This window comes from Chamaea fasciata, unplaced genomic scaffold, assembly GCF_029207755.1.
Source record: "Chamaea fasciata isolate MVZ Bird 193981 ecotype frontalis unplaced genomic scaffold, bChaFas1.0.hap1 SCAF_11, whole genome shotgun sequence".
NCBI classification, from domain to species: Eukaryota; Metazoa; Chordata; class Aves; order Passeriformes; family Sylviidae; genus Chamaea; species Chamaea fasciata.
The window spans coordinates 11,706,503-11,733,912 of NW_027094096.1; the positions used below are offsets into that span (position 1 = coordinate 11,706,503).

A 27,410-nucleotide genomic window follows, 5' to 3' on the forward strand; every position below is an offset into this window, starting at 1 on the left:
CCATCTAGATTTACTTATACATATGGTAAAGAATGGTTACTTAAATCTTTCAGTGAAATATTTTTAGAACTAACACGTTAATCTTCACAGTTCTGTTCTTGTGGTGGGTATCATCTTGCGGTATTTGTAGGTAGAGAGATAAAGTGCTGAGAGAAGTCACCGACATAGTGTGGGGGGGGGGATTTTGCTCTCCAAACAGGTAGATCTTATGGTTTGCTTTACATCACCTGATGGTTTAGCCTTCTGGGAAGGTAACTCAGGTTACAGTAAACTGCAGCATGGTTTTCTCATTCTCTCTTTGGAGACAGAGGACAATGAAAATAGCACCAGTTTTGCTTATCAGCCATTTTAAAAAAAAATCAGATTGGCAGTTTTTGATGCTTTTCTCTTTGCATATTTTTCATTATACATGCAAAATATTTTATTGTATTTTTAAGTTGTCCAGATGATAACCCTTTTTTGACATTTAGAAAAATCTAATTCCCACAATTACTCTTGCAGTCTTTGCAGAGGGTGATACCAATTTAACGTATGCGGCTGAACAACGTGCACGCTATTAATCTCAGAGGGTAATAGAAAGACATTAAGTAGGTGATGTGAAATTTTTAATTATCATTATTATTATTATTATTATTATTATTACAGCTATGGTTTTATATTTCAATTTTTTTTTCCTTAAAGACGACAGCACTTTAGTATCTGCATTGACCTTCATGATGTCAGAATGTCATTGTGCAACCGTAGCTAAGAAAAGCTGCCGAGAAAAAAAAAAAAAACAAAGGAGCTTTGCGTCTTCCAATAACATGAGATGTGCATATACAGTACGTAGCATTTTGGAATTTATACTGTGGTAGTGAGTTGTTGCTTTCAGTTTGATTAGGCAATCATTGTTTCGTTTTCCTTGCTTTGACAGTGAGTATGTTGCACGCTGCTTAAGTCTTCTTAGTGTTATCTAGGTCAGTGTACTTAGGATAGCTTTTATATTCTCTAAGTCTGACAGATACCATGCTTGACAGAGATCTGCAGCAAATTTTGTTTTATTTGTTAAATCTGAGGATCGAAAAATATCTTAAAACTAATCAGAATTGTATACCACATAGCACCTACTGTTTCTGCATTGCAGATATATTTAGCTCTAACACTGCTTGTGGTTAACAGGGTGTAGCGTAGACACAGACAGCTGATCATGCAGTCAGACCCGGTGCTCGTGTGGTTTGTCAATACTGCTCCGGATTTTGATGGACTGTTAAAGAGAGAAAACAGAAAGGAGAGAAAAAGAAATGTTTTATTTCTAATGTCTGAACATTAGACCTTTAGCTATATTATTTTTGCTATCATTGGCTTTTAATTTTATTTTTTAATACTGAAACTTAAAAATTAAGAAAGCACAGCAAATGCATTCAGGATTTAATATGTGCGACGTGAAATCTTTCTGCACCGAGAGGATGTTGCTGTAGTGGATGCAGCGTTTCTCCAATAAGCAAGAAGACTGTTTTGTTTTCCTCGGCAGGCGACTCAGCCATTGCACAAGGAGATTTTGATGAGAGTTTGAAATGCCTACTACTGTATCGTTGTAGAATTTGGAGTTTGCTAACAGTGTTACTGACTGGAGCTCATCTTGCATCACCAGTTGATGACAATTTTCTTTGTTCCCTCCCACCCAGTTGAACCAAGACTCTGTAGCTGATACGCAATGTCACTTACAACATTAATCAGATACTGCATTTAAGGTGAGCTGTCCCCTGCCTCCTCCCTTACCAGAGCTGTGCTGCAGTATGTATCTTACTCCTGCAAGCCTAAAATGGCAGGCAGGATTAACGTTGCTTGTGCTGTGTGCATGCTGTGTATTGAATTCATTATACTGTGCCTAGTATCTCAAATGTGAGTATGTAAATGGTCTGTGTGCCATGTCAAGCAGTAGTGAAGACTGGTTTGTGCTTCATTACAGGCTTAGATATTTGAGCATCACCTTAAAAATTCTTTTTTCATTTGCAATGTGGTGAGCTGTTAGCTTGTCATCACATTCAAACTACATTATTAGCCCTCGGAAAGGAGAAAAAAAAAAAGCAAACTGTGCTTCCAGATGGTGTCACCCTTTTTCTTCTTGCATTTACTGTAGTTTAAATAATGTATATTGTATTGTTAATTAATGTGAATATCGAATTAAAGCACTTGAAACTTACATATTTATTATGCAGGTAGGAGGCACGTCGAATCTATTTTTAACTCTTACGCAGTCCATGTTGTGCAATGGGCTTTGGTTGTCGAGTTTATATTTTCAGCTGTGATATCAATAGGTTGATTTTCAGTAAATGTGACAAGTGGCCTTTGCAGTGGTCAGCTTCAAGCTTTGAAGCCTCTAAGGAGGAGAAAAAAAAAAAAAGCCAACCTTGTTTTGCAGTTTCGGAAAACCTTGGATGAGGACTTTTTTTTCCCACTCCTGCTTTCCCTGTTGATAAACTCAGTTCTCCTGCTCACGGTCTATTCAAGCTGCTTCCCATCTGAATTTTGACAACTGCTTCTTAAAAATTATCAAGAAGACCAAGAACAGAACTTATCTCCATCGCTTTACATAAAAATGGCTGGGTGCATTGCCATGTTAACACTGCTCTAAGTGGTACATGCAGGTAGGTTGAGATTTGCATGTTTTACTGTTTTCTTGGTCAGTGTTGCAAGAACATGAAATGGGGTTTGGAATGCAGCTTTCAGTTTTAAAATGTACTAAACTGTTAATGAAAACAACCTAAATTAAATTGTTGGCTTCACATACTGGCATGACAATTACTCTTACCTGTTTTTTTTAATCTGTTGTGAAAGTGGAGCAATCATGTCTGTTAAAATAATCATATGTACTAAGGGCGTGGCAACGCTTATGCAACAAAAGAATTTTTGAAAACCCTATTGATTCCATTACATTTTAAAGCTGACTATAAGCATTACTAAACTTGCAGCTAAAAGGCAGAAATAAAAATTGAGGAAGATTAGAAAAAAGAAAAATATTTAAATTCTGTCGTAAGCGGTTTTGTGTTTTGTGCGAAATATTAAATAAAGAATAATATGCTTTAATGGTTATATTTTCAGTATTGGCTACAAACACAAAACTGCAGTATTTATTGTTATTTAAAGGTAGGAGAACTTTAAAGAGAGAGATTGATATAAATGGCCCTGTCAGCTTAAACTGAGTATCAGTTCACTGAAATGTGTTTTACTTCACACAAAAAAACCTTAACAGCTTCAAGTACAAAAACCTGAATTTAAGCGTAAAGAATAACCATAATTATGAGTACTGTATTACTTACACCAACTTTTATAATATATTTCTTTCAGATTAATACTGGGCCAGAACCAGTTTCCTTGGCAACCAAATCCTTTAAAAAGGTTCAATGGTAGAGATGTAGAAAGATGTTATTCTCTTTAATAGCAAAATCACAATGCAAATGGAAATGTCGCAGTAGTTTCCTCTCAGTTCTAACTGAGAATGTGATCTCACTTTATGTTTCCATGTGGCTATCAGTTCTTAAATGATGCCATGTTTATAAAGCTGTACACACAAAAACCTGTTTTATTTCTGGTTTGCATTGGTTGTTCCCAGAAACGTACCCTGGTTTCTTTTTCATTTAGCCAAGTCTTGCATGTAGGTCAAGGTTTGTACTGTGTGTAATAGTTTTATTATCATCACAAGTATAAAAATACCACTAAAACATTTAGCAGCTGACAAATGTAGAGAATCAGAAGGTTTAAACCTTCTTTAAACTTTGCTGAATTCAGCCACAGTAATGCTAATAAACATCTCTCTCAATAGTGGACCCATTCTGAAGTTCAGGTAAAGAACTGTGTTTAGGCATACTGCAAAAGGACTCCTTTCGGACCTTAAACAAGCCTTTAGAGAATAAGCTCACTTGTGATCTGCGGGAATTTGCAAAATTATAGGTTTTGCAAAATTTAGGTATTATAATTCTTTATTTCTATTTTTAGCTAATATGCTTTACAGTGTCAGTAAAGTTAAATATTATGTATAACACAGCTATACAGATCAGATGTTACTGAATGTCTCCACTGAGCTTATAACTTAGTGTATCTCCTCGTCGATGCCCTTTGTACGTGACTCGAGAAATTCTCACTACTGCAATGAGACTTTTGCAGCAGGGAAGCCATTTTCCTTTCATGTCCTTGACTTTTAAATGACTGAGTATATTTTTTGTGGAAGAAGACTCAGCACTGAAAGTGAATGCAGAGGAGGTATTTAGAAGCACAGCCAATCATCAATAATAGCCTTGACAGTTTGAATAATATTAAACTAATTCTCGTTTACTTCTAAGTATACCAGTTCAGTGCATTCCAAATGAGCAGAGTATAACTATTCAGGAATATGATTTGTCATATGTCATAATAGTCAAATCCTTAATAATAACAATAAAACCATTTGATTCATAATTATAAGAAAAAATTTAATCCACTCCAGTATTCCTCTGTTCCACCTAAAGAAGCAGAACTGAAAATGTAACAGACAGCATATCTCAAGTGACGTATTAAAGCCTGCATTTTTTGTAATTTGATTTCTCTCCAGTAGCTTGCTTATGCTGATTATTTTCCTGTCTAAAATGTTAATATGGAGGGAACCATTAAATGTAGTAAGGAAGTACATTTCTTTGTTTATTTCTTGTGTGGTTATTTTTAAAGGAAATGCCAAGCAAACGCTATGTCCAATCTATTTATTGCTTCTGATACTTATCTTTAGAAAAGATGGGACACTTAGCAATAAACTGTTTTTATTATATCTTTGTGTTTAAACATGCCCACTCAAGACATTTTTTAAAAGTAGCTCCATTACATGGGCACATTTCCTTCCCTATGGTTGTTTTAAATCCATTTGCAGATTTGCTCTTTGTTAAGGGGTGCAAGTCCTCTTGTAATGAATATGACTGAACTCAAGTGCTTTCATGAGTCTGGAAAAACTCATTGGCAGCCTGAAAATGGTAATTTCTTCTAGCAAAAGAAACGGATTTCTTTATTTAGGAGGAGTCCAGTAATTAGCAAGCTGTTTCCAGTTTGACTGTTACACGTGGGTTGCTGTATGTATTTCAGTGGCGCTAACATCCAGCTAATGCAGAGTGTCAGAATGTTGTAGCCAGAGGTGCCATAAAAAATCTTCTGTAAACTTCATCCCTTTTATTCTTTGGCTGAGGGGGCTAACCAGGGCATGGAGGAACAGGTGCAGTTTTTCCCACCTTCAGCACAGCCTGCAAATGTTCTTGTCAGGGGGGCCTGTTAGGGTTTTTGGGTTTATTTTGTTGTGGGTTGGGGGCTCAGTTTTATCATAGAAGTCTAGTTGTTGATACCCTTTTTATAACTGGAATTTGTTCTTTTATCCATGCAAATTTCATTTCTGGCTAACAGAGAATCTAAACAAAGCATGAGTAAAAATGAAATCAAACCAAAAATTATTCACTTGGACACTGTCCTACTTGTTTTTCAATGGTCTTTCTAATTAAGGTTACTTCTGCCTCTAAATTTCATTTTGATTTGAAACTGCAGGTCTCTGAATGGGAAACTAGCTGTGTTCAGATAATATTTGTCAGACTATTAAATGGATTCTGGTAGTAATGAATAGGTACCAATTAACCCTTTTGAGGTATCTAGTGTCTGTTTTGCTTTATCACATAAATTGCTTTACTAAGTATTAAAAGGGCTTTATCATGGATAATACTGTATTTGAATTCCAATATTACCAAATTTGGGAAATCTTCAGCTTTGGTAAGATCTTTTACTGTTGGAATCCTCCAAATATGATGTTTAAGCTTCCCATTTATCATATTTTGGTCATTTATGATTATGCCATTATTGGAATTTGAGGTAATAATAATTACTTATTGCAATTTTCTTTCATTCTGGCCTTTGTTAAGGGCAGATGTGAGCTACAGTTTTCTTATTCAAATTAACATGCACTAAAAATGTACAAGGTTAAACCAACAACAACAAAAAAAATTAGCTCACCTTCTTACCTTTTCAAGCCAAAGTAATGGATCTTGTATTTCCTGTGCAATGTTATTGCTAAGAGCATATGGTGTATTTGCAAATGGAGGATGGAGCTATGTATTCTTAATTGCTGCTCCATACTTGCTGCTGTATGAATGCCTATCAGCTGAGTCATAAGGCCTTCTCTGCATGATTTTGCAATTTCTCTATGGAACAACTTCATTTTTTTCAGTATCTTTGAAACAAAATCTAGTTCCGCATAATTTTTATACTGTTACAGGAAAACCTTTTTAGGATGTTTGATACATAATAATAAAATTAGGATGTTTGACAGTGATGAATAATCATTTAAGCAAAGAAATGCAGGATGCGTATTCCAGAGAACAAGAGCTGCCTAGAAATGTCATTATCACAGATACTGTGGTGATATCTGTGACAAGAGAGATCAAAAGAAAAGTGGTGGAAGAGAAAGAGGAGAAAGAAAATGTCTTTCAAAATAATTACTTTAAACTTGAAAACATCCTTACGTTTCTGTCTAGAACATATCATTATGTCCAGTCTGCACTACACAGGTTAAACCATAATAGAACAATGCAGCAGAAGTTTGGTTAATGCTGCTGGTTTATTGCTGGTGTGTTCTAAAATTCCCAGATGTAGATTTGGAGTCCTACAGCACCCCAGGGAAAATTTTGATGAATTACACAATGTATGTGGAAATTAGTATTCAGCTAATAATTCAGTCATTAAATTTGGATTTTTCCCTTTGCAGGCTGATACACTGTAGCCACACAGTTCACAAAATTACTGAGATGGTTTTGCTGAAAATACCTGTCTATACCACTTTTAAAAGACTCTAACAGAAGAACAACCTGATTTTAGGTGGGTAAGTTTATGGGATAATCTCACATAGAAATAGAGCTAAATTATTTAACGCCATCACCACTGCATTACCTGGGTATATTTTCTGTTAATTTCTAATGTATTACAATAATTTAAGATTTGTTCTCATTATGGTGCCACATTACTCTATTCTCATGTTGATATTATTGGATTTTTCCAGTTCCTACTGGATTTCTATTGCCATAGAGGTTGGACAAACAAAATCAGACAGAATAGTTTTTGAAACAGGTTGTTGCAGCCTCCAGTGATCTGTACAAACCGAACATATTGGTAGGCACACAAACCTCCCGAGCGTGCCAGAATGTTAGCTCTGGATCCCAGTCACGAGTGTTCATTACAAACCTGTGCCACACAGGAAAGGCAGAGGAACTCTCAGTGCCAGTGCCTGTTTCTAACACGGTTGTGTTGGTTAAGCTGGGTATAATTCATAGAATCTCTACCTTTATACATTACTTTAATCAGGGACAGTTAAAACTCTCTTGATTCATGAGCTGGAAAGAGCAGTTTGTAGATTCAGGTATAGTATTGTGATAAATAATCACAAAGGATATTTCAGAATAACAGTTCACATTTTGCACAGCTTTTTCAAATATTAATAGTTTCCTTTTTTCTTATTGTGAATGTCCAATAATAATCTTGATTAGTATAAGTATGTCTGGTATCTGTACTTTAGATTTAAGATATGCTTGTATTGAATGAAAGAATCAGTGAAATTCTCATTAATTCATTAATTTTTAATGTGGTCCTTGGTCCCAAAGAGTACAAGAAAGGGAGAAATCCCACTGATTTCAGTGGCACCATTTGCACAAATTTTGGTAGGAAATGCTTTGTTGCATCAGAGTCAATCTTGATGTGGTATCTCTAAATTGCAATAAGTAATTAAGGTCACCAGGCAGAATGCACAGTAAGGAATGAATTTTTTAGAAACGCCAAAAAACCACAACCCTACAAGCCAAAAATCCCTCTTCAGTTCCTAGAATATCTCAAAATGTTTTCTGTAATTAAATTTACTTTTAATATGCAATGTTGTGTGACACAGAAAATGTAATGGATTTTCAGAGACAATAAAATGGCATTGGTGGTTTAAGCTAATCAGTGAAACATTACAATTAGATAAATTCAGGTTACCTGCATTTACAGAAGCAATGAGCTACGAAACCTGAGTTGTCCCTATTTTAAGTAAATTATCATAGAACACTTGCTCAGTACATTTTAGACAGAATACTGGGCCATAACCTGTTTCCTTGACAACCACATAGGAATAAAAGGTACATTAGCAAAGCTGCAGATGTGTGTCAGTGAATGCTTATTAAGCAGCCCAATGCATTTACATACCATGTGCTCACAATAATGCATGCATCTTGAAAATCACCATATAAAAAGATTTCTGGGCATGGCCCAATGTAGATTCCTAATACTCAAAGATTTTAACCAAAACCCCTCATGTTTTCAATGGAAATATCTCTTGTGGCTTTTTATTATTGCACTTTCATTGGGCTTGCAATAGCTGGATAAAATTGGCATGGTAGGTTTGGTCTACAAATGGAAACTTTCCTCTAGGATTCTGAATACTTACGGCGCTGCTACAAGTATGGATGGAAATGATGGGCAATGATGTCTTTCAGAAATGCTCAGGCATTCTCAATTTGAATCTTGCACCAGCATACAGAAGCAAGCATGATCATATTGCTTTACACAGTGACAAAACTAAAGCCACTAAATAAGAATGAAGCTGGTGTTGCTTGTAACACTCTGGTTCTAACATAACCAGTCAAAGAAATATGACCCAGGTGTTGTCTTCTGTCAGACGACAATAGAAGGCAGGCATTGAGAAACAGTTGTGGAAGTCAAAATGACAGTTGACCATGGACTTTTGGAATAATAATCTGGATGTAACATTTAGGCAGCACTCACACTTCCTGTGCAAGTGTTCAGTCCTGGATTAAAAAGAAGCTTAGGCAAATAAGATCAGTACTGAGAAATGTGTGTACTGATTTCAGCAAGTTTATGCACAGGCTATTTTTGGCCTTTCTTCCTAAAGTATTAATTTATATATAAAATGAAAAGTGTATCCAACCCTTTGGGTTATCCCCAAATTATGTATTTTTAAGAAATAAGTCTAAAATCCTATGATTTAAAAAGATGGGGAAAATGGGAATCTGCAGATCTTGGGGGTGTAATCAGTGTAAATCAGTGGGTGTAATCTAAGAAGTTGCTTAGGTGACGAGTAGGCTAATTAAATTTGCCTTGAAATCAGTGAAAATATTCCCATTTACTTTATTTGAGTGCTCAGTAAGAGAGTAGACTTCATAGATAACAATCAGATTTAGGAAATTAAGATTATCCTGATAACATTCAACATTTCCATAACTCTCAACAGCCAAGTTGAGAATCAATACCAGAATCTAGTATTATTTTCATTTAGTTAAAACACTGCCACATTAATCTTTTCATGATCCTGAATCACAAACAATGTGGTTATGTACCATCACATGCTACTATTAAGGCTTTTGAGTGAAAGAGTTCGGGGAATTATTAGGGAGAGGCAAGCCAACTGTTGGGGTTGTAGTAGTAGTAGTTGTAGTAGTAGTTGTAGTAGTAGTTGTAGTAGTAGTTGTAGCCATTGTTGTAGTAGTAGTTGTTGTTGTTGTTTTGTCCCCCACCTGAGCTGAGCTCAGATCTGAGCAGTTCACAGTGGTGGTGGAGCAAGCAGCACAAACCAGAGCTGGAGCCATCATGGTTTTCTTTGTGCTGCCAGCGCTATCTGCTTTTGCTACAGTCCTTCTCCACTGCATGAGCAGAGGCTTTGCTTCAGCCTTTGGTTTGGAAATGTGCAGTATGATGGAAAAGGAGGAGTAGAGCTTGGGCTGCGCCCCTTTGGTCAGCACAAAATAGAGCATAAGAATGTTTCACAGCATATGAAGCTCTTGTGTGTCTGCTAAGTTGTCATAATATTGGCCACGCTGAAGTGATGATTCAGAGCAATAGCTATCACTTGTGTGTTAGTTTTGGTTTACCAAAACAACATCAAAACCAAAAATATTTTGCAAAATTTTAAGGAATACTGGAGGCCAGTGGTGGCTGATTAACAGCTTGAAGACCGGTTCTGGTTTCCAAAATGGCTGTGTCCAGCCATCTGGCAAACCAACTGAATAAGGTGTTTGCAGGGGCAGGGGTTGATCTCTATTTCCAGTCCATTGTTATTTGCTACATCAGCCGTAGTAAAGGGCAAGAACAGCTTCACTGCCCCCCATATACCTCACCCAGAAGAACAGCAGCCCCAAGCCTGCATTGTGGATGCGGGCTCCCATATTCAAATGATGCTTCCTCTGAAAATTGGAAAATGGAGGCTGAACTCAACTACTTTTATTTTACCTTTCTGATTACAGAACGGGCAACAGAATACCACATAGTAATTGTTCCGAATGAACGAAATCTAAATGTTTCATTTGCTTCTTTTGTTTAAAGCTATTCAAATATATTAATTACTACATTTGACAACAGTCATCAACAGAAGAATGTCTGTTGTTGTCACTCTGTCTGTAAACATAGCTTCATGTTTGCAACTGATCTCTGTTAGCTAAGGACTGATATGTCCTACAAGTGTAGGCAGCTAGAAAACGGCTTGTCAGCAGCACATAAAAAAAAGAAAGACTTAAATGGAAAATAATACTAAGATTGTTCAGAGATACCAAGATGTAAAGTCAGCTGATTCTTAGTAGCAGTACAACATAAGCTTTTGTATTTTGTGCAAGAGAAGAATTTGGATTTATGTTGTTGTTGCTTCATTTTCTTTTTTAGACTGGTGAAAAAGATGTAGTTACACCTTTAAAAATTGCTTGTATGTGTCCTGTCTAGTGTTGATGGGATTCTGATTCGGCTGTGCCTAAATTTTAAGAAGGCAGCATTTCTTGAAGAAGGACTTGGTTTGGTGCATGTGCACAGCTCACACAGTTTGAGAGCTGAGTGAGTTCTCCCAGGCTTCTCTCCTTCCAGACTCGGAAGGGCAGGGGGCTGCTGCAGCTGCTCTAACTGGGCTCGTTCTCCCTCCACTTGATGCTGAATAAAAGGAAAAGGGTTGCACACGGAAGTCTTTCCCTTGCTCATGGACCACAAAGGGGAGCTGAAGTCATTTTGGGCTGCTGGGTCTTTGCTGTGCCCCACTCCTGAGTGAAGGGTTGGCCTGCTTGAGGGTACAGCAGTGCTGTGTTTTCTTCTCAGCAGAATCCCTGGCTGCTTGCACCTCAGCAGGGAGAGCAATGAAGATGACAGGCTGGTCTAGGCACTGAGACAGAAACCAGTCAAATCCTGGCCAAACTCCTGTTGCTTGTGAGCAATTTGCAAGACTGAGTAACACTCTATATGTTGTTTTCTGCTGTTGCTTAAGAACTGAAACTGCTTGACTAGAGGAGGAATACTGGCACATTTTTTTCATTAAATACTCTTACAGAAAGAATACCACATGCCATGAGTTGCAGAAGTGAGATTATCAGACTTCAGCAAAGCATCCCAACACCATTTCAGTAACCTTGGAACTCTTTTATACATTTTAAAGAGATATGCTGAAAATTTTCTCTAGATCTTGCAGTTATACCATATGAGAAATAATCCACTGCCAAACTGCTTGGACTTCCTTCTAAAAGGAACACAGTATTTGTGTGCTGCAATGTGCAATCATTTATACGTTTAATAGGAATTGGTACATATACTCTAGCAAGCTCACTGTTTCTAAAGTACATCATTAGTGTTGGGGCTTACGCCCTGGAATCAGGGCTGCAGAGCAAATGGATCTTGTCTGACTTCTCCCAGACATCACTGGAGTGCATTCACAGGTCCGACTGCAGCACCAGTGCCTCCATTTTCTTTGCATGCAGTTGCTTTTACATGAAACATTAGAATGATTATGTAAAATCTTGGATGAGGCCAAGACAGCCTTAGAAAGAAATTTCTTTTTCTGAAGAATATTTTTAACACACAAGGAGCTGATGGGACTATGAATTCCCAACAGCTCAAATTATATATATATATATATATATATATATATATATATATATATATATATGTGGAAATTAGTACCTTCAATTACACTACTAGTCACAGAAAAGGTGATTCTTTTTTTAGTGGATGAGTTAAAGCTGCCTTCAGAAAACACCCTGTTAAAAAAAAGAGAAAACGTGATTTTTTTTTTCATTCTCCGTATCTGTTATATTGTCTATAGCAATTAAGACTGCCAAAGAATCCAGTGTTTAAGTACAAATAATTTATTGTCTCTAAATTGGGAGTATCAGCTATACAAATGATGGTTATGCATCTGATTTTCAAAACAATTTAAAATAATCAATTTTAATAACAATTTGGGGGGAATTAATAACCTAATCTTCCTTAAATTTGTTTCAAGATGCTTGTTCAGTAAGGCACTTATTTCCTTTAAGGGATTACAACAGGTTTAATTTAATCCATTTTATTGTATTGTTACTGACAACACATTTGTCACAAATACTTTTTATGGCACTTGTGTCAAAAATCTTCATTAATACATATGATTATGCAGATACATATCTAAAACAGTAATAAAGGAAAAACAGCAAATAAGCAATAGGCAAAGTACAAGATTAAAAGTAACCTACATGTGAGTATGAAACTTTGCTTATCCATTATGTAGGTTGGAATAAAAAAGAATGTGGGGAACACATTGGGACACACTCTGCCTTTGCAATCAAAACCACTGTGTTCTTCAATTATTTGTTCCCCCTCCCACAGCTGTTGGTGAACAGCTACTGGTCATTTTAGGACTCAATTTGCCATGAGATAAAAGAAAGTTTTTTGGCAGCAGAGAGAGCCCTAGGCTAAAAACGTATTCATTGCCTCTGTAGGTGAACTTATAGGTAAGAATTCCAGTGATCCAGAATTACAAAAGGAATTTAACTCTTCACAGAAATGTTCAGTATTTCTAAGATGAACTTTTAATGTGGACTATATAAGTTAGTGAAAGATGTGTGTATAGATAAGTCAAACAAAATTGTTACAATTTTCTGACAGGAAAAAATTTCTTTCTATAGCTTTTAACCAACTGGGAAAGCACTGATAGTTCCGAGACAGTGTGCTGGGGGGAAGAAAAAAAAAATCTCCCGTTTTTATAAAAATTTTGTACATTATGTTGATATTAAGTGGTTTCCTGTGATGATAAGCAGCATTTATCATGAAGAGGCTCTACCAAAATTCTAACTTCCAGGCCCATCAAGTGTGACAATGATGAAATAGTTCATGCTTTTCATGCTTCTGCACTTTTTTTTTTTTGGTCTAAAATGAATCAGTTACTATTATTCAGTGTTTTTAATGCATAGGTTTAATATTTGAAAATAAAGCTTTCGTCCCATGAAGCCTTATACACAATACCTTGTAAAAATAAACATAGGTTAGCCTTGGGCAAAAGAAAGCTTTAAGATAAAACCCCAAACTGCAAGTTTATCTAACAATGTTTTCAACCTGTCTCAAAACCTAGTTTTTCTCTAAGCTTCATGATTCTGAGTTCTGAGAAAACAGACTTTGCTGACTATTTGCAGTGAGAGGCTGAGAGAGACAGTATTTGGGAGGGCTCTACCAAATGTGTTGGAGTACGTGGAGAGATGGAATCAAGCTCTGCCCTTTATCTAAGGGAGCGTTTGTTACTGCTTATGAAACGCTCATGCTGGCCTTGTGCTGGTTTCCTGAGGCGGTAAAAAATATCAAGAAACCGAAATTATGAGTAAGAATACTGCTTAAAGCAAATTTCCTCACATTAGTTAAGTTTCTATATATGCTTTAAAAAAGATAATACAACCAGATAAGGAAAGAGGTAAATGTTACTATAATTCAGTGATTAAATGTAGTTTATTTCAGGGTTCGGGGTTTTTTTTCAAGGTTACGTTTTATCTCTGCTCTCTGGAGGGAGGTGGCAGAAGGCAGCACAGAGCTGTCCATGCTCAGAAACACGTTCTCTCTCCTTCCTGGCAGAAAGGGCTGGAAGGACAGTCAGGCATTGAAGTGCTGCGTTAGGTCCAAGAGGAGCTCTGAGGGCCGTGCTCAGCGCTGCACTGATGGCCGTGGAGCCGGCTGCGGGCGCTGGCGGCGCCGCGTTTTCTCGTCGCTCTCAATTTACAGCGGTCGCCCGCGGACAGCTTGGCGGAGAGGCGCAGGCCGCCGCCGCCGCCGCCGCGCTGGCGGAGCACGGGGCGTTCGCTGCCGAGCCAGGACAGGGAACACGCGGCGGAGGGCGCGGGCCCGGCCCTGCCCGGCAGACCTCGGGCAATCCCATTGCCGGGATCGGCACACCAAAATGGCGCCCGCGCCGTCCGGCCGCCGCCGCGCCGCGATCGCGGCCCCGGCCGCAGCCGCCGCCCGCCTGCCGCCCGCGGAGAGCCCGCGGGCCCGCTGTTAATGGCGCGGGGACGGGGCGCTGCTGCGCGCGGGCCGAGGCTGCGCCGGTGGGGACGGAGCGGCGGCAGGTCAGTCCGTGGCGGCTCCCGCGGGAGGGGCCGCGCGGGCACCGCGGCACCGCCATGAGCGGGGCTCGGTGCGGGGCCCGCGCGGGGGGGGCCGCTCGCAGACGCGCGGGCAGCGCCAGGCCGCCGCACCGCAGCAGGGCCCGCGTGCGCGCAGCCGGCGCGGGCCGGGGAGGGGACGGCAGCGGCCGCCCGCGGGCCCCGCGCTCCCGTGGCTGCGCACGGCGAACCCCGCGCCGCGCCGCGCCGCGCCGCGCGGGACGGGCCGGGACGGGACGGGCCGGGACGGGGCGGACGGCACTGCGCGGGGCCAGCGCCCCCCCGCGGGCGGCGGCGGCCGGGCCGGGCCGGGCCGGGGCCGGGGGGAAGCCCCGGGGTCGGCGGAGCCCACCCGCGGCGGGAAGGGCCGGGCCGGGGCAGCGGGGCGGCCGCCGAGCGCCCGGGCACGGGCTCGTCCTGCCTGTGCCAGCGAGGCGCTGCCGAGGCCGCACGGGCTGTTCCCGTGGTGGGAGAGGTCATGGGAAGCGTCAAGCGGGGAGCGAGAGAATGGAGGTCGGGATGCTAATAGTGGACAAGAGTCCCGGCTCTGAAAGAATGGTTCGTCGCGGGGCATGAGAGGTCTGTTAACACTGACATACTCTTAGGCTAAATTCCATCACCCCACCCCAGCCCCGCCAGCTGTCTGAATTAAAAGAGAAAAGCGCGAGGCTGAAAAAAATATTTAAAGTAATGGTCTTCTATAGCAACAGGGAGGGAAGGATGTGAGTAGCGAGAGTCCAAAGAGAAAGTCTCTCAGTGCAGTTGAAGAAGTAACGTGTAGCTCTGTAGAGTGAGCACTAAGCTACACGCTCCTGCGAGCTATTGAAAGTCATTAGACATCATTAACATCATTAGACAGCACGAACACGGCCTTGCATGCCCGAGGTTGCAGGGAGGCTGCAGCACCCTGATCCAGGCAGCCCTGCTGCCGACATGGAACTGGTGAAATGATTCCAGAAAAAACTGGGCAGTCACCGTAGCAGTGATGGTTGCACAGTAGGTTTCCAGGTAAGCAAGGATCAGAGCTCGGGGAATGTGTGTGTGTGTGGTTGTTTGGGGATTTTTGTTTGCCTGACTCCGTTTCTGCTCTAGGACAAAACCAGCACCCTTTAGTAGACTTAGATAGAGGTGGATGTTCCTCCTCGGCTGGGGAAGCCGTCTGGAAACAAAACAGAGACTTCAGAGTACCTTTACAGAGTAGGGTGAAACTGAACATAAGGAAGATACGGACTGAACATATTTCTGTAGTGTCCTGTTGGTTAGTACTAGAATATATTAGCACTTTAAAATCCCAGTAGAAATCTATGGAGTAAGAGAACAGGGAGAATTCTTGCTACAGTTCATCATTTATTCTTGCTGGTTTTGATTTTGCCTGGGTACAAGCAACTGCCCCTAATGCTTTGGAGATTTTTTGTTACGCCACTAGCTTGTCTTTCAAATTTAGCTGACTGAAGTGGAATAGAATAATGTCGTATGTAGTGGGGTGCACTTGTCTGGCAGTGGATTTCAAAAGATTATCAGAAGTTAAAAGAATATTCCTGGATTATAATAGTTCTCTTTGGTAGTAAAAAAACTCATCTTCGTATTCATGGGTCAGTAAAACTTCTTGTGAACTCTTTGTTGAATTCAGAGTAATGTTAATATAAAAATTAACAGTAGCTTCTACTCTCAGCTGTGTCCACGTAGAGCTGGCTTCTCTGTTTATAATTAGCAGCGTCATCTGCGAGGCATAAGTAGTCAAATTTGTGTTTGGATATATCGATCTTTGATCGTGACATTAACTTTTAATATTATTTATTTTCATTTGTGACTATTGTCCTGGAGTGGTGTTCTGTTGATGTCATAAAAGGTACTGCTGTAATTTAATAAACCTACTGACTGTTACACTTGAAAGAATATTTAAATCTTATCTTTCCAAGTGATTTAACAACTTTTAAGGACAGGTTAAATCTGTTACTGTTTTTGCAGAAAATCTGCAAATAGTGCTGTAACTCCCAATTAAAAATTCTGTTGTTCTGAACCTGAAGTTATTCATAGGTGTACCAAAGACCATTAGGTAATGATACAAAGGTACTGTTCAGATTCCTAAGAAATCACTTATGTCTGGATTGAGGGTAAAAAGTATGACACTAAGAGACAGATTTGTGTTAAAAAAAGAGGGATTAGTTGGCTGAGGAGTTTTGTTGCCCTTTAACAGGTCAAATGATATGTATATATGTTTTGGGAAAAAATTACAAATAAAACAAAAATTTCTTCCATAACTCTATAATAAAAATCATACAGAAGAATAGTTACATTCTGAATGGACTTTCCAGTGTTTTAATGAAAAATATTTAATGCTAACACATCTGAAAGATTAGATCTCTGTGTATCATGGTTCTTGGTAGTGCTCTCTTGGAAAGTGAAGAGCAGGTTTTCATTTTACAGTATGAACTGCAAATGGAATGGAAAATATTCCTAAAATACTCCATTTATGTGTGTGTGCTAGGTAGGGCATTTTGATTTTATAGCTTTTCAGACATGTTTTTACAAATGCAGGAAGGAAGACAGGTGAAACAAAAGGCACTAGAGAATAATTACAGACATGAATAAATGGACTATTTGAGGTATGTGTAGGTTGAGATGAAAAAGAAAAAAGTGTTGGCCCTGGAAAATGATTGCTCTGGATTTTTTCTGTGTAACTTTCCAATAAGATATCTAGCATATGGTTTAGCACACAGAAAAAGAAAAATTAAATTCCCAAATAGCAAATGATAATTTCTAGAATGTTGACACAAGGAATCTAGTTTAGTATTTTACTGAGCGTACCAAATTATCCAGGACTGCAAAAGCAGGCAGTCTATGTATGTGGCAAGTAGAAATTTAAAATACTTACTTCTTAGGAAGAAGTATTTAGGAAGATAAATTTTGAAATAATTAGTTGAATAATAAGACTTGTACTAAACCCACTTGGGTTTGTATGCCTCTCAGCATGGCAGTAGCAGTCTGATACACTTAGCAAACCGTCTGTCAGATGATGTGTCTTTGAACTAAAACCAGCTGTCTCCAATAAAGAAACAGAAAAAACACAGGCAAGTTCCTGTGGGGCAGTTCACTGGGAGGTAGAGTTGACATCATTTATTTCCTATACTCAGGAAATAACCCTATCAATAGCTCCTGTTGTGAAATGTTTTTGATGTCTGACAGTTGGTTTCTAATACCACATCACATGAGCAAGTCAGATGTAATCTCAGACATTGTCAATGAGGAAAAGGAATCAATTATGGAATAGTGGCTGCTTGCTGGAGGAAAAGAATTGTCAGTATGCTTTCTGTAGACTTGATATGCCAGAAACTACCTACAGTTACATCTGGGTTTTCAGATACCAGACCAAAGCAGATGACTCTACCTAACCATTGTGAATTTCAGGTTGCCATTCCACATGAGTAAATATCCCTTATTTTAAGCCAAATTAGTGTCATAAACAAACCCACCATAAATTGTGATTTTACGATTTCAAGGCACAAGACATTGCATCTAGATTTACAGCTGCTGAGAGTGATCAAATAATCAAAATAATATTCATGTATGTTTCTATCACCATTATACTGATGAATTCATTTCTTGACATCCATGGCATATCATGGGTAACAGCAGAGGTATTTTTTGTGAATGAGAGTTTTGTTCTGCCTTCTGTGCATTGAAAATTCTCAGCCATCAAAGTCTATTAGAAATTTTGACTATTTGCATAGACAGCACCCTTCCTGATAGAAGCAGTGGCCATGCTGCAAGGTAAAAATTTTACTTCCAAGCTTCATCTGTAATGTAGCAAATTACACTCTTGTTCATGGTATGTTTGTCTTCGCAGTAAGGTTGTTGCTGCTTTTTGTGTAATTTGATTTGCAGGGAAGTGGTTTGTGGATTTGTGATAAAAGTGTCCGAAGTGTAATTAGATGAGCTAGAGCAGGAGTGTATGACTTGCATTATTTAACTTTGTGATAACAATCCTATTTTCCAGAATGGATTACTTCCCAATATTTTGGGTGAACGAGCCAATGTGTTCTAAATGGCCATTGCTGTTTGCCGAGTGAATATGGGTCAAGCATTTATTTTGCCATTTGGATCAAACCCATCTTATATATTGACATTCCTAACATTAAGTATTTGAGGGTAAAGGTCATCATAAAAATTTTAAAGCTGAAAATTAAAGTTTGGAGCAGAAGATGGAGTGTTTAGAAGGTAAATTCTAACTTAGAGTGTTGTAAAATTTTAGCCTCTCTTAAAAATTTCTGTCAGTAATATTCCTTAAGGTGCATTTTGCTTTCACAAGTTTGAAGAAAAGGATCTTTAAGAAGTGTGATTTTTTTTTACTGTAGTGATTGGTAACTGCCACTAGCGCAAGTATTTCTTCATGACTTGAAGTCAGAAATGGACAGTAGTAGTTAAAAACACTGCTCCAGACATGGGGAAAAAACCTCATTATGTGGTACAGATCAGAATTTGAGAAAAAATATCTGGTGGATACAGAGATTTTCACCAGATACAAAATTCAGTTGGCAAAAATTGTCAAAACTCAAATTCAACTGGCAAATTAATCTATTTTTTTCAGAGTATTTTTCATTCATATTTTGCATGTTTTTTCTCAGTGAAATGAACCAGTATATTCATATCATAACATCCTGGCTAATCGATATAATTTTTGTTAGCATTATACTTCATTATTATATATTAGCAGTTATTTAATGGCACTTATTATTGCAATTAAGTCTTGTTATTTGAAAGAATTTAAGAACACACTACCTAATTATAAAGTGTGAACACTACATCTAAACTATAACTGAAGAAAAAACCTCTCATTTTCTGCTTGTTATTCCATTATTTTTTACTTGTTTTACTCAAAACTTTTCAGTAATTTTAAAGTAGTGTAAATAATTGAGTGAATTTAATCACTATTCAAAAAAAAATTCTGTTCACATAAATAGTGTTACAGGTACTTCACTGCTGTCTACCAAATGGTGTTCCTTGTGCATTCACCTGCTTATAAAGCCTTATCCTGAAACTGAGACTCTCTTGCTGTGATTTAAATATGAGCTTGGTAAGGGGGGTCAGATGCTGCCGTGTTGTGAAGTCGGTGTCTGACAAACAACCCAGAAAGCAAAGTCCTCACTCCACACAGAACTTCGGCAGCACAGCCTCCCCCTTCAGGTGTGCCAGCTCCCTCCATGGAATGCTGGGGAATTCCAGATTTCCATCCAGGCTTCAGGGAGTCCTTCAGGGTGACCCTGAGCAGCTGCACCCTCTGGCAGAGCAAAAGCCATCGGCTGCATTCCCAGGGAAAGGCACAGGATAGACAGCAGGTTCAAGCTGGATAGGGAGTGGGAGGGCTCCTCTGGTACTCCTGCCTCCTTGATCTGGACAGACATATCCTGCAGTAGTGTTGGCACCAGAGAATATAATATTACTTAAACCTGAAATATTACTCAAAATTTTACTCATTCTTAAACTTTAAAAGTTAATAAACTATATATATATTTATATATATATATATATATATATAAATATATATAAATAAATACAGCACTGTAAACTTAATCTGTAACTGAAATGGATGAAAAATGCCTTCTAATTTACATTTTTTCTCTTGTAGATGACAGTCATGTCCCATTCAAAGGATCTCAAGGACGACTTCCACAGTGACACTGTACTTTCCATTTTAAATGAACAGCGCATTCGGGGTATTTTATGCGATGTCACCATAATTGTGGAAGACACCAAATTTAAAGCCCATAGTAATGTGCTGGCAGCTTCAAGCCTTTACTTTAAAAACATTTTTTGGAGTCGTACTATCTGTATTTCAGGTCATGTGCTGGAGTTAGATGATCTCAAAGCTGAAGTTTTTACAGAGATACTGAATTACATCTACAGTTCCACAGTAGTTGTTAAGAGGCAGGAAACTGTAACGGACCTTGCAGCTGCAGGGAAAAAACTGGGAATATCATTTCTGGAAGATCTTACAGATGTAAATTTTTCAAGTTCCCCCTGTCCCTATTCATACTGCGTTAATGAAAAAGGGACTGTCAAAGAGGAAAAACATGAAAAGCGACACGAAGATTCTGCTGTGACAAATGGACCGCGAATTACAAATGCATTCTCAATTTTTGAAACAGAAAACAATTTGTTTTCTCCCCTTGATTTGAGGGCCAGCTTTAAAAAGGTATCTGAGACAATACAAGCTCCCAACATCGGCCTCAACAGAAGCGATGTGTGCAAAGATGCTGAGCCAGCCAGTACCTTGGCTGAACACTCCTATGCAGTTTCTTCTGGGGGAGATACTTCACAAGGAGCACCTTTTGTTGACCAGGACAGCAGTCCTTCATACCAGGTGGGTGAGGACCACTATGAAAATCACCAAGCCACCCCAGTCATTCAGCAGGGAAAACAAGCTGGTGGCACTCCTAAGTCAGCCTTCAAGCCCCAGGGCACTGGTTTGGCTGTAGCAAAAGTACCAGCCTCTACCGTAACCACTGCAGAAGTCCAGCACGAGGCAGTTACTGATCAGACAATTACTTCCTTTCCAAAATCTCAAAATAAAGCAGGAGATTTGCATGTATCCAGAGAAGAGGAAAACACTTCTGCTAATGTCTCTGCATCTGGGGCGACTGCCACTCCACCTGTTTACAGTTGTAACTGTTGTGCGAAATCATTCAATGACCGGGTGTTACTCACTGCTCACCTTCAGCTCCATTCAGAGCGTCAGGAAACTTTCATATGCAAATACTGTAGTAAACAATTTGCAAATCTAAATATACTGGAAAGTCATGAACAAGTCTGCATGAGATCAAGTAACTTACCAGTTCACAGTGGAAATGAAAAAAATTTTGCAGATAACTGTACTGCTCCAGAGGGACAGAATGGAAGTTCCTGTGCGAACACACAGCCTCTGTTGTCTGAAAACAGCATCACTGATTGTTCCAATGCAAACTGCACTTTACCAGAAACGGATCATTTGGTTAAAGTCGTTGATGGGCAGATATTATACACTTGCGTTGTTTGCAAGCGTAGTTATGTCACACTGTCCAGCCTTCGAAGACACGCAAACGTGCATTCCTGGAGAAGAACATACCCTTGTCACTACTGCAATAAAGTCTTTGCGTTAGCTGAGTACCGCACCAGACATGAGATCTGGCACACTGGGGAGAGGCGCTACCAGTGCATTTTCTGTCTGGAGACCTTCATGACTTACTATATACTGAAAAATCACCAGAAGTCTTTCCATGCCATTGACCATCGCCTGTCAGTAAATAAAAAGACGGCCAATGGTGGTTTAAAACCAAGTATGTACCCGTACAAACTGTATCGACTCTTACCTATGAAATGCAGGCGACTGCCTTATAAATCTTATCGAAATTCTTCCTATGAAAATGTTCCAACAAGTACCCAGGCTAATGAAAATGCTTCTACTAACTGTTTCATTCCGAGTTCTCTTAGCTCTGAGCTACCACCGCTGAATTTTCAACATAGTATAATGTCAAACAACAGAACCCTGGCCTTGGATACATCTTCGTGTAATGATACAGCATCTTCCACAAATACTCAGAATTCTTCCTCTTGGGGAGTAGGTATCTTAAATTCTGACCTGCAGAGGAACTTTTTCCCAGCTGAAAAAAGAGTTTCCACTGCTGCAAATGACTCAGGTTCGCAGGAGTGTGATTCTTCAGTTGTGTCTTTAGCTAACGTGAATGAAAATTCAACCTCTGTCATCAGTTACAGCAGTTCTGCACCCTCTGTTATAATGCACAGTAGCAGAGTTTCATCAGTAATAATGCACAGTAAAACAGTCACTTCCATAGAAAACAGTAAGACAGAATCTTCAAATAACCTACCCAGTCAGTCAGTAAGTGACGACTGTAAGTATGGGTCAGATAATTACGGGAAGTGCATTACAAAATCAAAAACTATTAAGGAGAAAAAGAAAACACTGCTGTACAACAGAGCAGAAGCAACTGAGGATGTGCAGCACGTGCCAGGATCTGGAGGTTCATGTAACAAAACTACAAATACTGTCCAAGAGTCCAGTAAAACTGAAACATACATTGCAAAGCCTGCCTTACCTGGAACATCTGCTGACAGCAATGTGGCACCTCTTTGCCAGATAACAGTAAAAATCGGTAATGAAGCCATTGTAAAAAGACATATATTAGGATCTAAGCTGTTTTGTAAAAGGGGCCGAAAATCCAAACATGAGTCCAAACAGGACAATCTCACTGAAGAACCAGAAATGGAGATAAAAGAAAAAAGTCCGTCTAGACTCTACAGCTCAGAATGCCTGGAGCTGACAGAAATGTGTGATGATGTTAGTGACCAGGACTCCAGTGATAAACCCTGGAGACCTTATTATAATTACAAACCAAAAAAGAAATCCAAACAGCTAAGAAAAATTAAAAAGACCAAGTGGAGGAAAAAGCACGGAAGCAAGAACACCGGTATGGAAAGCCACAACACATGCAGTCGAGAGTATGAGCTCAGGAATGCTCCCGAGGAAAAGGCGGTCAGCCAGGAGGAGAACACAGAAATGCCTAATCTTCATTGTGAGCTCTGTGAAAGAGACCAGTCTTCCACAGCAGAAGCTCGAGAACACGTACACTTGCACGTAGCTGCTTCAAAGCCTTACATTTGTGAGTTATGCCAAAAACAATTTCAAAGTCCATCCACTTTAAAAATGCATATGAGGTGTCACACTGGGGAAAAGCCCTACACTTGCAAAACCTGCGGTAAATGTTTCTCAGTTCCTGGAAATCTCCAGAAACATGAACGTATTCACCTGGGTGTCAAAGATTTTGTCTGCCAATACTGTAATAAGGCATTCACTTTAAATGAAACACTCAAAATACATGAAAGAATTCATACTGGAGAAAAACGCTACCACTGTCAGTTCTGCTTTCAGAGCTTCTTGTATCTTTCTACCAAAAGGAACCATGAGCAAAGGCACGTACGTGAACATAATGGAAAAGGATATGCTTGCTTCCAGTGCCCCAAAATTTGCAAGACTGCGGCTGCTCTGGGAATGCACCAGAAGAAGCATCTATTCAAAAGTCCAGGCACACAAGATAGAAAAGAACAGTTTTGCAATGAAAGCACTAAACTTTTGGAAAACCCACATTTCCTTGGCTCAGAAGGAAGTGAAGTGAAAAAAACACAGAATGTAACTCCAGAAGTTATACTCTGAGTGACAATTGTGCAAAAGAGAAGAATAATTGAAAACTATATATTGGAGAAGATAAAGATGTATTGAATGGGGAAACGTATCAGTAAGGTCAAATTTCTTCATCTAAATGTGTGTCAATATATGCAAAAGAAAAAAAAACAACACAGAAAAAGTAGTGTTTGCAATAATACAAATTTAATTTGGAACACAAAAATACTTTTGTCACAACTGACTCTAACAGAGAGAAAGAAAAATTACCAACCCAAACCCTTCTACTTAGCATTACAAGAAACTAGTCACTGAACTATTTTACAGTTATGGTTTTGAGTCAGAATCATTCAAAGCAAAAGAAATAGGTAGGTTCATGGTGTATTCTGTAGAAGGAATTTTTGCTGCAGAAACCATATATTGCATTTTTTTTAACAAAAGTAATGTGTTCATAAAGGAAATAATTGTAATCTTGTGTATTCTAAAGTGAAGGTTGGAAGTGTTTCATGGGCTTGGGTGTGCCGAAGTACATTTGAGTTCTGCCATGCTTTTCTGTAACTCAACCTTTACAGAACATATTCAGGAGTTTAAACTACTCTTTTCCTTTCCATATTCAGTTTTGTAGTTACCATAATAACTGTTAAGTCTGAGTGCTGGTGTGAGGAGTATTCCAGATTTATATATCTCTGAGACATTTAATAAAGGTTCAGTGGAACTTGCTATAGCTAGTCTTCCAAACTGCATAAATCAATCCCCATGTCAGTGGCTGGCCTGGTGAGCTCTTCAGGTGCATTGGTTTAAAGAAAATTGTTCTCCTGAAACAGAAATCCTGTACAGAAATGTCCACCTCCTGGTGGGTCTGCAACTCTTGTCTTTTAGAAATAAATGTATTTCTATATATAGTTCTTCTCAACAGAAGGACATGCAGGCAGAGTTTTCCTCCTCATCCTGGAAGAATGCTCGGACACAAACACTAGAGCAACTCCCCGCAAATACTTTGGTTTTGAGAGGAGTAGATAAATAAGACTCCTGCTTCCATATATATCCCTGATGCTACACCTGTAAACAGGTGTAGGGCCAGTTTGTGGGGTTCCCTGTCATCTCCATGCCTTAAATGCAACATTTAACCTTCAGATGTCCCTTCTCAGTGATCCCACCAACCATTCCAGCAGTGTCCCATGGCCACAGCAGAGAGGGGCCAGGAGTGGGCTGCTGGAGGAAGGAGTGTTGGCCTTCTTGCCTCCCTCATCCTACCACAGCAAAGGATTATGGTGAGCCTTGCAGCTGCACAATTCACTAAGAACTGGGAGAACAGGATTCTGAAAGACAGCACCAAAAAACTCCAGTTAATACCATTTTGTAGAAGTGTGATTCATTTTAACTGAGATGCTTTAAAAAGTCCAAGCAGGTGTTTGTCTGCAAGTTGCATTTTATATGATAGGGCTCTGTTGTACCGTGTCTGCATTTCCAATAGTCATGTATGTTCATCCCTGTGAAGTGTTAAAAAATTAAGTCACAACAAGGGTTAGTGGTTCTTGACTTCATTCTCTGTGATGGTTCACAATTTGTTACTTAACTTCGTCTTCTTGAATATTTTAAAAGAAACTATAGCTTGGGTACAATAAAACTACAATTGAAATGATAATACAGTATTGATTGAAGTAATAATACAGTCCACTTACTTATTCTATCACTGGTGAATGCTGTGAACCCTTTGAGAAATTCTGGTTTCATGGCAGCTTTGGTTCCACTTTAAAAAAGGATAATAGAATAATAAACACAGGAAAGTTTCAAAGAAAGTATACAGAGGTATCTTCTAAGTGGACTTGTATGGTGATAAATATAGACCAAAGCAAATAAGGTAGAATATTTATAAATACAAAGATAATTTTACAAATATTTTATATAACTGTATAGTTCATAAGAAGAATATTGTTAGCTTGTGTTAGGTTGGGGGGGGTTTGTATATTTTGATAAAAACACAATGACTTTGTAACTCTGTATATTCTCTACAGTTTATAGCAAAGCAGTTTTAAGATGGCAATGTCATGTTTATAGTTCAATTGTGGCACTTTTACTACAAGTAACATGTTGCAGTAATGAATCAAGTATTAATGACCAAATTAGAATTAAAGTAAGTGTAAGAGAAGGTAAATACTATACGTTGTCAAAGACTGTAATTTGCTACATAATTGCATCTGTATTTTTGTTTAGAAGAAAATATTAAATGCAGATGTTAAGGATTGATAAAGAGTCTAATTTTATTTTTAGAAAGAGTGATTATAACTCTGTTTTTGCTTAATTAAAATAACATATTCCTATTTTTCTGTAAGTCTCTCCATTTTTTAAATTGTTTTAATACTTATATAATCTATATGATCCACAGATGCATATCTTCTAATAGTTATTTCAATGGAGGATTAAGCAACACAGTTACCAAGTAGTCCATTAAGGTCAGAACAGTGAAATGAAAACATGCCAGAGCTCAAGGGAAGTGATGGTATCTCCTGGCATCATACAGGGTGAATGCAATACAGAACAGAATCTACCTGCTCAGTGTTTCAGAGGGCTGGAAACACAGGTGAACTGTGTTTAGTACTTTACAACATCTCACAGGTGTTCATGAGAACGTAAAACTTGAAAAACTCTTTTCAGTTCTGCTAGTAACCTTGTAGTATTGTGTGTAGATTGTGTATTTTACACACTTTACTTTTTTGGGCTTCTGTCAAGAAACATAGTTCAAAATGCAAATATCTAATTGCATATGGAAATATGAAGATACATACAAAATAGAAACCATGCATATTCAAAGTACTTTCCCCTTCAGCTAGGTGTCACTCGTCTGTAACCTGCATTAAAAAGCAAACTTAGGCTAAATTATGCAGGTGGTTTTGGGATGGTTGTCAGGAGAGATAAGTAACTAAAAAAAAGTTAGAAGTTTGCTAATTGTAATAAATACTTTTTTTTTCCTCTGTTTGAAATGCTAATTAAAAAGACAAGTGGATCATCATGAAGTTTGTGCATCTAAACAAAATGTTAGTCAGTCCTCATTTATCAAACACCCAGAGTTAGAACAAATGTAATAAATGATACTGCTCTCTTCTGGGGAGTGAGATTGCATGACAGCTACATGACAGGCAGAAGCATTTGAAATAAGCCACTCTGCATTATCATTACTATTATTCGGGCTAAACTTCCTTAATACTGCAGCTATCACTGACAGTTCAGCCCCTTGGCTGTGAGGTTCTCTCACAAGAAGCAAAGATCCCCCACAGTTCATCCCCATTGTTAAATCAGTCTTTCCAGTAAGTTTGCAATTCAGCACACCAGTGTTTGTTTCAACCATGTCCTTAGCTGCACAGACTTACCTGTCATAAACATACCCCTAAAATGTAACTTTAAAAGAGGCCAAAAATGAATGTTAGGCAATTGCAACAGTGTTCCGAATATCGTATGTTAGACTAAAGCAAAACTTATTTTTAAAATAAAACTGTCAGGAATCAGACAGTGGCAAAACTTGAATTGATAATGTGGGTCAGTGCTTTAAAGACAGCTGATGCTAAATTAAAACAGTAAACCCCAACTGTAGTCATAACTTTTGAGAGAATATGGAGGCCGTAGAGTCGCTCTGCCTTCCAAAGTGTGGCAATGCATAGTTCAAGCACACACCTCCCTTCTCAGGGTGCTGCCCTGCTGCTTTCCCAGATCAAAGCTCCGACTCTGCCCAGGTGAGCCTCAGTTCACCAGCCAGACAGGACAACCAGCCTAGACAGCCAGCTGTAGATAATCAGATCCTCAATTTGTACTGTAGAGGAACCTCTCATTTCCAACAGGTTAAAATT

The 27,410-nt window shown here is 38.9% G+C and overlaps 1 protein-coding gene across 3 annotated transcripts; it reads left to right on the plus strand.

Moving 5' to 3' along the window:
• Positions 1–2,255: 2,255 nt before the first annotated feature.
• Positions 2,256–25,889, plus strand: ZBTB38 (zinc finger and BTB domain containing 38). 3 transcript variants are annotated; one of them, XM_066193235.1, is made up of 3 exons: positions 2,256–2,627; positions 6,746–6,855; positions 20,023–25,889. In XM_066193235.1, the coding sequence occupies exon 3, from the start codon at positions 20,023–20,025 to the stop codon at positions 23,599–23,601; it is 3,579 nt and encodes a 1,192-aa protein (XP_066049332.1). In that variant the 5' UTR covers positions 2,256–2,627; positions 6,746–6,855; the 3' UTR covers positions 23,602–25,889. The 3 variants fall into 3 exon arrangements, with proteins under 3 accessions (XP_066049332.1, XP_066049331.1, XP_066049333.1); XM_066193234.1 differs by lacking the exons at positions 2,256–2,627; positions 6,746–6,855 and adding an exon at positions 14,231–14,360; XM_066193236.1 differs by lacking the exons at positions 2,256–2,627; positions 6,746–6,855 and adding an exon at positions 14,709–15,404.
• The last annotated feature ends 1,521 nt before the right edge of the window (positions 25,890–27,410 follow it).